At 37.1% G+C, this 14,547-nt stretch overlaps 2 protein-coding genes across 2 annotated transcripts in view; both read left to right on the top strand.

Annotated features, from left to right (window-relative positions):
* Positions 1-14,547, top strand: part of LOC139149487 (cytidine and dCMP deaminase domain-containing protein 1-like) — a 696,744-nt gene that overhangs the window by 579,236 nt on the left and 102,961 nt on the right. The window lies entirely within an intron of this gene.
* On the top strand, positions 966-10,560 carry LOC139149456 (CAAX prenyl protease 2-like). The gene is given in 10 exon segments (XM_070721228.1): positions 966-1,048; positions 1,051-1,087; positions 1,680-1,779; positions 3,093-3,173; positions 3,430-3,487; positions 4,004-4,062; positions 6,830-6,938; positions 7,268-7,339; positions 7,871-7,933; positions 9,111-10,560. Coding segments are annotated over 10 exon segments (846 nt in total). The 5' UTR covers positions 966-987; the 3' UTR covers positions 9,317-10,560.

Genomic DNA, 14,547 nt, shown 5'->3' with positions numbered 1-14,547 from the left:
CCTAGTCTAAGCAAGTTAATTAAAATGAATTATCAAATGTCTATAATACACAGATATTGTTAGTTTATATTGGAAAAAAATTGTTCATAGTTTCCTCATAGACTGCCATGTATAGTGAATCAACATTTTCGATGAAATCCAAAAAGCCAATTTCTTGTACACACATGCACGTTTTACTTCCCACTTCAAGCAAAGTACATTTACATATATTATCAAACATATGTAAATGTACAGATATAGCTTGTTTCGTGGGGGAAAATCTGTCAACAGTTTGCCTGAGAGACCCATGTATTATGATTTGATATTTTGGGGTGAAGCATTATATCAGCCACATCTTGCCTTCTTGTACCGGTAGTTGCACAAAATATTGTGACCCTCCCGCAAATGCATGAAATATCATGTCCCTTCAAAACTACTTACGTGATAAATTGTGATCCTCTTCCCCCCAAAAAACCAGCCCTTCCCCCCTGTAATTTCTGTTATATTTTCATAAATTCCTGGGGAGAACACTGCAGTGATTTGGGGGAGGGTCAAGTTTTAAAATGTCGGATCACACTTTAGACATGAGGATGGGGGAGGGTCACATTTTACGGTACAGGCCTGCACTGATTTCCCCCGGGCCACCCCACTGTAATTACTGAAGGCTCCCTAAATCCCGATCGACGACATCTGAGAAATGTGTCCTAAACGTTGACAATTTTACCGTTGGTGGCAGTATATAATGATCCGCCGAAAGCTTGCAGTGCTCGAAACAAAACTGTTTGGAGCTGTGCACCGCGCTAAAAGTAATTATTCAAATTATTTCATTGACCGGTTTTTTCTTAATCAATACCGTAAGTAACGTCACACAACTGCAAAACCACGGACCCATCGGATATATCGATATATCTGGGTTTGCTGAGGTCAGTTGAGGTCGAATTGTAGATTTTAACGATTTACTTAGGGAGTTTGCTTTTGCAAAATGGTGGCTTGAGTGAGATCTAGAGAATGGAGTTCGCTGTTAGTTGCGTTAGCGGTGTCTTGTCATGTTTTGTCCTAGCCTTGGCGTATGTGGTAGTCTATACCTGTGGACTTCTAAGTTTAACAGGTAACACGATAAAAAGCTCTCTAGCTGTTGTACAGACCATTTTTGAAGGTGAACACCGAAAATGTGGAAGCCATACCCGATGTGGCTGTGCTTTCATTTCAACATCAAAACAGTCGCACTTGTCAGTACGTATGGGCCCTTCGCCCACACGCGCTCAGGGTTGTTCTGCTTCCGTTCTCTATACATCCAACTACCCAGGCCAAGTTAGCACGAGAGTCGAAGGCGACCCACCGAACACAAACCACGGGGAGCTCAGGGCCTGTAGTTGGGATACATCCACTTTCTTACCTTCAGCAGGTACTTAATTTTTCCCCAGAATAGCGCAATTTCAATATAAGGTACACTATTATTTGTAGTTGACATTATACCACTAGCATTATCTTGCGTCCTTTTCTTTCATGATACTACTTAATTTCATTGAAACATTCAAACTTCTGCCCTTCACTTATGCAAACATCATGTAATTTATGTGTGATGATCATGAAACTGATGTTCTGCACCCGGGTTCTACATCTTTGAATCTTGTTTGAATGATAGTTTGAACACTATACACACTGAAGTTTCAAGTGTTTATTTTATCCTGAAATTTTAGAAATCACCCGAGTACAATCAAGCGGAGATTTTTTAGTGTTCTGTTGGTCACATTGGCAGCACCTCCATATGTCTGGCTATGGGCAAACAACACCGACAAGGTAAGATTATTTGTAACATTATGAAGTCATTTGAGTCTGAATAAGTATATTGTGATTACTCAACAAAGAAGAATTACACCAGATAGCTCATCAAGGTCAAGTTGCCTATGGCTTCTGTTTCCTTTATCGTCTCCTACAATTTGAGTCATGCAAGGGGTGGGGTTGGTGGGGTGGGGGGGGGTGGTCATCGGAACTGTGCGTGTGCGACTTTCTTGTTTAAAAACAATGTATTTTATGCATGGTATCCAGATGCATCATGTCAACATAGCTGCAATATTTAAATTTTATGATATTCATTGTTAATAAACATCCTTAACTTTCATCAATTGCCAACGTACTCTAGATATGATGTTTACATCTGTCATAGGGGTCCCTGGCAACCTTCGAGCAGAGTTCAGACAACCCCCCTCCCTTTAAGCATTTACTATCGAGACTAAATTACAAATTACTGATACCTTTTGGAGGGGGAGAGCGCCCTCAAGCAACAAGTCTTTTTTGTGGACTTGGTGTTCCTCAAAGCAGAGAACAAATTTTCCTATCTTTTACAGTCTGCAAGCTTCCAATAGAATTGTGATGATGTGTTTGTGGTAACCATACAAGAACACAACACACAAGTATTTGATAAATAGGGAATACTATCTTCATAATGCAATGTATGTGAAAGATAGAGAATTCTATCCTCTGACATTCAGAACCATAAGAATCACTGTGAATGCCTGAGAGTGCATTGGGGAAAAAAACAGCCTTGAGGGTTTGACAAAAATGATGTATTTACGTGTTTGTATTAAAGTAACAATTCACAACAGTTTCCATAGGTTTGTGTATGAAAAAGAAAGACAATTGTTGTTTTTACTTAATCATGTTCAATGAGTAATGAAGGGTGACCAGGCAGAAAGCAGAACTTTTTGAAAAATTACCAAGGCAATATCCAGCAAGGATGACTGGATTTAGGAGAAATGAACGTGAGTAGCACAGAAACTGACGATAACACTGCAAATTGTCACAGGATATTAAGTGATACACGTGGATGTTAGATGTTTGGCATGACAATTACAGCAATCTTTTATTGAATTGGTGACAAGGCAACATCATTCCATCTAGGGCCAGTTACTAGGTCTTTGTCCTGCTTTTTATCTCCGTATATGAAGTACCATTCTTCAACAGAAACAATACATACTGGAAACCTCGCAGGTTGCAAAGGTATGATCAAAAATCTAGCATATGTATGTAAACATTACCTCACCTTTATGTAGGTAGAGCTTGTAAGCTCATGAACATGACTTGATCTAATTTTCGTAATCTTCCTTACACAGGGGTATTCCTTATGGGAATGGCTTGGGATCCATACAGCAGGCATCGGAGCAGCTGCAGTATTGCCTCTTTTGTTGACAATGGTGAGTGAGCTCCTCTCAAAATGTGCATTTAAGTTTCCATACAGACTCTCTATGTGCTGTTCAATATTGACAGCTCTATTTACGAATTCTAATCACACAATAAATTTTCATGAAGTTTACATGAAGATGAGTTTATGCAAAAGTTAGTTTCAAGTGAGATCATTGTGTGTGATCTTTCTAATTTGTAAAACACCCAAATCATTTGAAATGGGCGAAAAGACTACCAATAATTCTAACACATATCTTCTCTTTCCAGATTTTATTTCTAGGGCCAATAGTTATGGTGTTCTATGATGGAATTTCATCTTATTTTGGTAGGTACTGCTGTACACATTTATATGATAGGCTGATTGGTGTGCTTCAACCTCAGTGAGATTGCAGATTGATTGTTTGATTCATAGTAACACAGTAATGACAAAAACTGAACAGAAGGAATGAAATTCTTCAAATGCGAACCAGTGACCAAGAATACAGGCACATTGTAGGAGTTGTTTGTAATTTTAAAAAGTACAGTCCCACACAGACAAATTTCATGCCTGTTTACTTATTTTAGTTCATGTAAAAATAGTTTGTCATAGTTTATTATAGTTCTTCACTGCAGTTGGAGAACCTAAAATGACAATAACCATAAACCTGTACAGTATGAAAGCATTTATCATCAGAATCTTGCCTCAAGTGTTTTTCTGCAAAGTTGTAAACTTCTAGACAATTCTTCAGTTGATTTATGTGGGGAAACAATACATAAGCATTAATCATGACATGATTGAAAGCAGCTTTTCCAACAATTGAATGCTTTTCTGATACTTGAAATATCTTCATTTTTTAAACAGATTTGAATCTCTTAAAAAGTGAAGTAAGCAATTCGTTGTGGTGGAGGAATTACTGGGTGGTAAGTTATATGTTCTTACCTGGACTTGATCACATGTTTAGTTCAATTGTAACTTCCATTCAGTGAAAGCTCCAAATAATTGTAAATTTTGTTGTGTTTTCCAGTAGATTTGTTTTGTCTGTAAAGCACATTTATTTTGTATTCCCGAAGGTGTGCCAAGATGCCTAGAGTTCAGTGACCTCTGTGTGTGAAATATCCATTGTTATTGTGGATTACTAAATAAAGTCTTGTCTGGACTACAATTCTATTGTCAACAATAACATAGCATATTATATTTTATTATATTATAGCCTAAAATTGAGACTATGCGCCCGAGGGTAGGTGACCATTTGCCCGACATAATAAGGAGGGCAAATGGCCTCCTGCCTCGAGGGTACATAAGGTAGTCTCTTGTTTGGGCTATAATGTTTTTATTACATGCCTCCCTTACAGAGTTTTCACTCCAAATATTTAGGTTTATTGGCAAATGATAATTAAATGCTTTATTTCTATCTTAAATGAAAATCAGTTTATAATGGAACAATTTTCATGATACAACGGAGCATTGATATTTTCAATCACTGTTATGTGGTTTATATTTCAATCACTGTTATGTGGTTTATCAATTTTTTTACGCAAACTTTTCTAAAAGCCACATTTTGTATGCAAAACATTTAATTTCAAAATTTTTAGGTCTCAAAGTCCTCAAGTCAAAAACAGATCTGGTTCACTTTCAGTCCAATGATAGACATGCAGCCCGCGATGTCATGGACGAGTTACCATTTAACCCCATGAGCGCGCAACGTTCAATATATGAGGAATGTAATAAATGCATTGCTTTTGCAATGCTAATATTTTGTATTTCAACACATTGTAAGGAGAAGATAAGACAATATGATTTAATTGTTCGACAGAACAAAAATACTAAAATTATTATCAAAAGTTTCAGCATTGCGCCTTCAAGATATCTTTTGACTAGTGTAATCATTTGATATATTCAGTAAAATGTGCATTCTGACACTACATATGGATGGTGGATATCCCTGATGGTCAAGAAACCATTCTATGACTGTGACATGGTTTTCTTCAGTTTGATATGAACAAAATAATTTCACTGTTATCTGTTATGAAAAGTAATAAATGCAGTGTCTTTCAAATTTTCTGGTGCTCCAAGAACTCTGGTTCTACCTCAAACTTAGAAAATAACGGAGGTGAATTTTACAGGAATTTTTGTCCTTTTGCCCCAAAATTACAGAAAAGTCAGGAATGCTGGATTGCTAGAATAGTTTAAGTGAGGACATTTTAGTGGCAATGTTTTGACCAATCTGCACCATGATTGCTGCCTGTGATGTAACACCACATAATCCACTTAACCCTTTTCCTGCCAAGTCCATATTTCACCATCACGTCAAGATGGTTAAAATTAATGAAACACAAAATATTCCATATGGTGTATTTTAACATAATACTGTACATTTGAAGGCTGTTGAAAACATAAATACTGTAAACTTGAATTTTTTGGACTAAAGAGGCTATAACAGACCAAGCCAAGTGGGTGAAAATATGTCATGTTTTGGCTCAATACCGCTTTTTACTGACTTGGCTGATGGGGAAGTGATACTGTCTGGCAGGAAAAGGGTTAATAATCTGCTTAGAATTGCCTCCAGATTACAAACCTGTGTTTGACCTTATATGAATGAAGTGTAAATTATTCGTGTAGTCTTCAAAAAAGAGCAAGAAACTGTAGGCTGTCTTTAATTTGATAAATGATCCATACAATAGCCTTAATTTACCAATACCTTGAAAAAACTTAATTTGTATAACTTAAATTTGCATAATTTATGGTCCCCCTCCATACCCCCAAACTTTCAAGCAGAGGAGACATGTCCATCCTTGTCCCCCGGTGAGAGAGACTGGAGAAAACACTGCCTTCTAGTAAATAGTTTTATTTTTGCATTGTTAGGCTAGTTGTTACAGAAATATTTAATGCCAACACAGCTAAATCTTCAGTACTTATGCATTCGTGCCTAGGTATTTGACTGCATAAACTGGTGGTACCAGCTTTACCCACAATTAGACAATTTTAGGACATCTTAATAGCATTTATAACATTTGAGCTATTCTTTAGTTTTAATGAATTTTCAAAGATTACATGTGACATTCAAATGAGATTTTTAAGTCAGAATGCCAAATTTCAATGAGGCAGACGTGTAATACTTTCATAGGCTGACAGTGCAAATATTTTATTTTCATTCATTTTCATCAATACTTGTTTACAGAGAAAACTCCGCAACAAGACATTGTTGTTACAACAATCTGATTATAAAAAAGAAGGGTTTGTTTCAATGTCATGTCCTCTGTTTACAAAGCAGGCAATTCAAAATGGCGGATTCAGGAACACCTTCTATCTCGGTAGGTTGCAAGCTGATAGTAGCAAGGGACTTAATAGCTTCACAGCTTAATAGCCAATGATAGCAACAGCCTAGCTTAAGTTGACGGCTATTGTACATTTGCAGCAATATTCAGCAATCCAGCATCATTCTTTCTAAAGCAACATATAGAGTTGGCATCTAAAACAATCAAAAAATGAAATCATTATTGTATTTATTCACAGTCAAACCACCACAAGATCTATCAGAATGCTTTAGTACATCATATTTTTCTCAAGACTCTTTGTAACGAAAAGCTTTGAATATTTCAGTCCGTTGAAATATTCTCAATTGCTACAAAAATTGAAAAGCCTGTAGTAGCATATGGTAACAATAAAACAAATCTCTTTTTCATACAGGCGCCGTTCACAGAAGAGTTTGTGTTCAGAGCATGCATGCTGCCTCTTCTTATATCCTGTCTTGGATTCAGTAAGGCAGTTTTTATATGTCCACTGTTTTTTGGAGTCGGTAAGTCATCAATCATATTGAATTCAAGCAGGAACTATCTATCCGCCATGAATAGATGTCATACAATTGCAGGATATTGGTTCATGAATAATTCATGTGAATATAGACAAATCATACCGTGTCTTTGTAATCACTCCTTTAGTGTAATTTTATTCATTTCTTCATGATTTTAAGTCGGCATGAATAAACAGTGTTTTTTGAAATGTATGTGTTAGCACTTGGGTACAGGACCTAATTTAAAATTATTGAAATAATGCAATTTACAATAATCAATGATTGAGATAGTGAACCCGTGTTACAAGACTTTGATATGTGATTTCTGTTTTCAGCCCACATCCATCACGTCATCGAGAGACTTCGATTCCAAAGGCAGAGTGTTAAGGTCGTCTGGATAGAAACTTGTAAGTAGAGTATACGCCTTTACAAAGTTGAGGAGTCAGCACGGTTAGACAAGTCCATGCTGAACTGAGTCTTTCCTCATTGAAACTTTCCAACCAGACAAACACAGACAGACCGACATTGTACACAAGGTATATGGAAGTAAACCAATCTATTTGACCATACATCTCTCCAGGCATATCAGCATGTATAATTGATGACTTTCACCATGTACAACTGTACAAGGCAAATTTCACAAGGGTAATACTTCACATCAATAGAATAGCATGACAAATGTATATACACAACAGCAGAGAACATAAATGGAATCAAAGCACTTGTGCACAGTTTCAATAAGCAATGTCAGTCATTCATTTAAGTATAGGGTGCAAGCTGAAAACACAGCGACCTTATAGGCATGTGCACTCCTTCGCATCCCATCTGAGAAGATGTTTCAATAATATTAATCCTGGTGTGATAGACCCACAATGAATGAATCAAAAGCAATCTCAGTTACATGTGTCAAAGGATTTTCTTTCTCCACTGTATTTCAGTGTTCCAGTTTTGCTACACGACAGCATTTGGGGCGTATACAGCTTTTCTGTTTTTAAGGACAGGTAAGATAAAGAGATCACCATTATAACACCAAGTAAGCATCAGTCACCATCCAACAATCCAACCAAAACATGCGGTGATATCAATAACAGAAATAGTTTCTACAATTATGACTCCTCTTCCTAAAATTATATCAATCTTAACACTTTAGCAGAGACAGTGAATACCCTGTGTAGCGTATACAAGTAATGTCAACTGTGCTATTTTCTAGAGGTGAGCAAGCACTTCCAGGATTCTCAAGACATCTGTTTGGCCTCCCATTCCAAAAAGTTGTGCTAGGACACTGCTGTGTATAACATAATGCCTTATATGCCATAATGTACATACCAAATTTATATTATTTTTAACTTACTGTAGCAGGTTCTACTGCATTGTAGCATTTTGTGTTTTTTCATGCCATTCTCCATTGTGACCTGGGAAAGCCATCGGAATTCGAAATAGTTGGTTATTTCTTACCAGATTTAAGAAATATGTATGGGGCCGATCCAGTATTTTTTTTTTTGACAATTTTTCTGAACAAATGGCGTTTTTTTCCTTAGGATATGTAATTCAGTACCTGGTCCCTTTAAGTGATCATATCATCAACATCTAGAGAGATTTATGTTTCATAAATAGACTCTAAAAATCAAATTGTACCTTTGATACAAAATGTAGTTGTACTTTGCTTATCTGCAAGCAGTGAATTCAAGGCACTGTATTGAGGAAGATCATAATGCACAGAACTCTGTGACTGGGCATACTGTACATGAACCCATTAGTAGTCACCCTAGCAAGGATCAAAGGCTAGGTGGCTGTGTCTTAATGATGAAGATGAATACAAAAGATTGGGACAGAACTTTAACCAATGACAGATCACAGAGATCTCCGGCAATATCTGCCATGTACACCGGTTTTGCATGCTACTAATGATTTTATCAGAACCTTTTCACTTGTCCTATTCAGTGTGATGTTAAAGGTATACTGTCACCTGTTCCAATTTTGCCACAGTTACCATGGAAAGAGAAAATCTAACCAATCACAGATTTCAAGCGGGTTGCCAGTTTTTAAAAACAGCGCCCTCATTTGGGCATTTTGAATACCAAAGAACTCCCCTTTGACCATATATGGGCATATTTAGATCACAGGTGACTGTATACCTTTAAAACAGTAGTGTAATTTCATGTTTTTTCTTTTGCACAGGTCACCTGGTAGCACCGGTCATCTGCCATAGCTTTTGTAATTTGATGGGCTTTCCCGCCTTCGGTGAGATTTCATCGTATGGACAGCCGAGATCTTCCATAATAAGTATCGCTTTTGTCGCCGGTCTTATTGCCTTTATCTTTCTGCTGTTTCCCATGACATCATCTAGTTTCTTTAACAACAAAGTTTACACTGGTTTTATTTGATGCTGACTTCCCGCTAGAGGCTGTAGCAAGAGAGTTCTAATTCAGTACTCCACGATAGCTATTTTACATATAAGTTGCTGCATCAAGGTGGTATATTCACCCTGAAACGGGAAATAGGTTAATGGATCAGCTGCAAAAAAAACACTTGTTCTTCATGAAATGTTTGACAGGGCAGAAAGTGTTAAGAAGCTGTTATTGCAAGCTCTATATTAATCTTTCTATAGTACACAGCTTCTTGTATACCTTTAACCCTCTTGCTACTGGGCCTGCCGTCCACCATCTTGCCAAGTCAGTTACAAGCAGTATTCAGCCAAAACCTATACTGTCACCTGTTCAGCATACGAATGTAGCATACTTGTAGGAGATTGATTCTGTTTGGACCTTTTGGTGTTTGGTGTTGGAATTATTGTGCTAAGCTGGCCAGTTTTAGTTCCTGACATGATTCACCTAAACATCTGCTTATCACTGGATGTGGCTGGTTATTGTATTTGAGGCATTATTGAATTTCACTGACTTGGCAGATGCCAGAGGGTTAGTACCTGTATGAGGAATTTTTATTATCCATGCAATTTCCGCAAACTTGGCAGGATGAGGGTTTTTGTTGCTTTTAGATAGGGAGACCAAACAGGATAGCTTCAAATGCAAATCAAGCATAAGGAAAAATGTAATGACTTTGCATGGAGAAGTGTAGGGAGAACAGGCTCCCGCAGATAAGCTTCCTTGCAATGTCTCTTTTTGGCAGTGCATACACGATAAAATCAGGTTTGAACAGTTCAATGTCATCTGTTAGTGGACTTGAGCTGTCAAAATCTGCATTAGTACTTTTGACCTCATGGTTAGCAGCAATGCAGTGCCAACACACACATTTGAACATATTTTAAACAATATATACACAGGCAATTCAACCATCAGATGTTACTGCTTCCGAGTCCTTCCCACAGATTTAACCCTTTGAGCGGCAAAGTCAATTTTTGTCGCCCATGTCAACTTTTTTTCTAATTTTGCAAAAATGTTGATGAAAATCTGAATCCAATGAAATGTGATGTCCAGGAGGGGGGTCCAAAATTGTCAAAAAAATGCAGAAAAATTCACAAAATTTTTAAAATGTAACACTATCATTTTGTGGGAAAAATTGCAGCACTCAAAGGGTTAAGTATAGAAACAAAGATGAAACTCTTGTCAAGAGCAATACTACACGAGAGAAGAAACATTGAAAGTTTAGAAAGCTTTGGTTCATATATTCAGAAAAGAAAACATAAAATAAACTTACTTTGGGACATGATTCTACCGGATATTCTGTGCAATTGGAAAATGAAGCTTTTTTACCTATGATGAATTTTAACAATTTTTATGATTTTTAAACGGATATGGATCATTGAAATTAAATTCCACACAACAACAAACTTACAATTTTCAAGTCGCAAAGAACTTTGTTGTTGTGCCCAGTGGAGCGATGACCTTGAGTAGCTTAACTTGAAAAATGCAAGTGCAATCATATGAGATGTTGATCGATTAATCAGATTAGCCAATATAAAACAATAAGAAATTTATCCTCACTCTAAATGTAGTGTCAAAACATAACAATACCAGCTGAAATACTTGGAGTCATTTTTATATTGATGAAAAGTTATTATGTACACTAGAATTTCATAAAGCCAGTACTCTTCTGCAATTGTCCTTTACTTAAAGTCAAAACAAGACAGTACACCAGACGGTGAATAAGAGAGAAGCAAGGTGAAAACAAGCCTAATTTTGAACATGTTCTACAGCGAATGATGATGCTCACACAAAATGATCAAGGCAGTGAAAAAATAGAAAATCAGGTCTTGTTTTTTTGAATCTCCAAAATGAACAGTGATTAGTTTGGAATAATGTCCTCAGCCAGCTTGTGATCACTTTGATCAACATATCTGTTAGTGTTTTGAGTGACAAGGCTACTGGATGCCAGAAACTGTTACAACTGCCGCCAGGAACGTTTGAGCAGAACATGCTTCAAGGACAGATTTTCGTTATTTCAAAATCACGCAATCCCTCACTGACCTATAGCTGATTTATATAAACTCACTATGAAACTTTTGCAGAAAGTTGTTTCAACCATCTTTCCCTTGTTAAAACGCTAATGTTTCCAGTTGATATAACACACAAAAGTGGCATTCTGTTTAATTTATAATGTTGGCATATTTGAGGCAAAGTGCTTCCCTAATGCAAAAGAAGGTAGAGTGACCCCTGATTTTTGATGCGATTATGATAACAACACTCAAGTATGCCCCTCACAAGTGGAAGACTTTAACTTTTGCTCAAACTTTCCTCCAGGAAACTTTCAACTGTGTACTTTTCAAATTCAAGAAAAAAGGGGGGGGGGGGGTGTCACCATGCAAATTTTGGTACTTAGGAAACAAATTGCCTAACATCTACCAACAATTGAAATTCAAAATTAATGGCCACCACCCCTGTACATTTGTTATTTCTAAGATGGAAAATTAAAATTTTGATTTTCAAGAAACTGAAAAGTGACATCTATTTTCTCCAAGAGCCACAAAATGAGCCCAAACAAACTGTATCTAAGGAAAGTTTTGTTAAATTTTTAACATCCAAAAATCTGTCCCAGTGGAGCATCATCCTACATTAAAAACTTTTTTTGTGATTTTGCATTACCTTAACAAGGGGTGGGCAAAGTCAGTGGTCAATGGTCAATGACCACACATTTTTTTAACGTCAAACAAGTGAATTTGCCATATCTCTTGACAACCAGATCAGCGAATTCAGGCAGAAATCATAAAATTACCATTGAATATCAATAAGAAAGCTGTCGGGCAGTTGGTTTTACCCCATTTCTCGTCTACAGTTTTCCCAATACAAAACGGGCATTTCCAGACCGAATGCCATAGGGATTGGTTCCTTTGGACTGTGGTGAACTTATAGAACATGTACCTTTGCACAAAGCAGCTGGGAACTCACTTTCTGAATATCATAATAAAGCCAGGAAAAGGAGAGGAGAGTTTGTATGCCGAGAGTAATTTATTCATTTTAGTTTCCATGTAAAGATTTTTCAACTATGTCATGGAAAAAGTTTCTTAACTTTCTGTATCTACACATTTTAAAATGGAAAAAAGATCTGAGTTGTACACATAATTTTATTTTGTGAGCAATAATTCCATTCGAGGGAATGAGGACAAATGTGTAAAAAGTTATTGTATTTTTGTATGTTTTATCAATAAAATGCAAGGAAAGCTTCGTCAGAACTATTGTGTATTTCCCATATATGTCCCTCACAAGGCAACTAGTCAAAATACCTCTCAGGGTTGCCGGTGCTCTGCTCCCAATATTTTGACATGGGAATATGTGGCCAAAGTTGAAAACATCTAAGCTTGTATACTTCAAAACTTGACCAATTGTCAGGGATTTTAACTCAAAATTTGGTTAATATCTTCAGGTCGTTTACTGTTACTGTATTGCATGTGAAAATTTTACTAATGCAAGGGGACTTTTTTATCAATCCATGTGTACTGCACATCGTTTTTTATGAACAGTGGACCCAGGTTTTAGGTTTGGGGATTTGTTGCTTAAAAACTGACCCAGTTGTTTGGCACATGGGTAACAATCACCCCGGTACCCCCTTCCAATCTGTATCAAAATATACTAGGTTCAGATAGTGGTGTTTGAGATTAATATTGGGTTCTTATATAGCGCACATATCCACAAGTACATGTGCTCAAGGCGCTTTACAATTATTATTACCCCTGGTCACTGGACCTAATATGATACCACTCAACTCCCTGGGGAGCAAACTACAGCTCACATGTGCAGCCAATAAGCGCAGCAGAGCTAAACACACACATTACAACCACTGTCCTACCAGGTACCCATCACTCCTGGGTGGGGAGGAGCAATGAGGAATAAAGTGCCTTGCTCAAGGACACAACACCATGGCCATGCCGGGCTCGAACTCACCATCCTGTGATCGTGAGTCCACTGCTCTAGCCACTGGTCCATGATGCCTCCTGTTTGAGGTTATAGCAGGTCAGATCAAGTCAATGACCTTTCCCCACAGTGATGCAACTCTCCTCTAGTGTGGGTACAACTGCACAGGCATCGGTGCACCGCCATAGTTGACAGCACTTTTAGTGTAGTAGTGGAAAGGGAAGGCCTTCCCTTCTTCTACACTGAAAGCGCTGTCAACTATGGTGGTGCCTGTGCACCATAGCTTGGTCCAAGGGGTCAATTGCCACTCTACGTGGGGTAGAGTAACCGTGACTACCAAGGGGAAGGGGCAACTGTAGATCTTTAAATTGAGAGATCTGATTGATCATCCTCTTTACTGAAAAAAAATCTATATGCAGTAAAAAGTGCACAGCAGACAAAGTCAGTTAAAGTTGCATCTTGTTTTATGTTTATTGTCCACATAAAACTGAAATAGTGAATGGTGTTGTTTTATAGGTTTGTAAAAAATTACTGTACAGTGTACCACTCATTAATAATGAATTACAGTACTGATAGCCATGCACAATGCTAAAATTTGACTTGTGTAAGCAGAAGTTTGTTATTGTTTGTCAGAGTGAGCCTGCGTCATAGAGCCAACTGATTTTTAGAATAACTGGCCTCTAATGCGCTAACCTGGCTCAATCTTTCACTTGAACAACCACAACTAGAACTACCATATAATGTACTAACTTCACAGACATGATAAAAGTATACATAGAGTTCTATCTTTCCCTGACAGGAGACAGGCGATATACACAACCCAATTTCTGATAACAGTTACAGTCTGAACAGTTCATTAGACAATGTTGCCCTTTTCTGGAACACAATAAGATACTGAAATCTTAGCAATATTTCTACCACTCAATAATACAGTATATCCTAGCTTTCCTAATATATCCATAAAAATATATGCATTTTTTACAGTGTGAAATATTCAGTAAAATATGGACTGTTTTTGTGACGTGTAAAAGCCAATTGCTAAAAAGGTATCCTTATCAGTCCTGATATATCCTACATAGTACATATCATATTTTTTAAATTTGTAGAAAAATATGCGTGGAGCCTGAGGAATCAAATTTCTTTTCTGAAAAAATCATGCATTCTATATCAATCAGCTTTCTTTATCTATAATCTAACACTTTCTGTTGCTGGCAGGTAATATTTTTGTTATTTTTAACTCAGATTACTGACTGATAGAGTCAAAATTTACCTATATGAAATTATGATTACAAACACGCATGGTCTATATT

This window comes from Ptychodera flava, chromosome 14 (genome assembly GCF_041260155.1).
Source record: "Ptychodera flava strain L36383 chromosome 14, AS_Pfla_20210202, whole genome shotgun sequence".
NCBI lineage: Eukaryota > Metazoa > Hemichordata > Enteropneusta > Ptychoderidae > Ptychodera > Ptychodera flava.
This window is presented reverse-complemented; position numbering and strand designations above follow the sequence as displayed.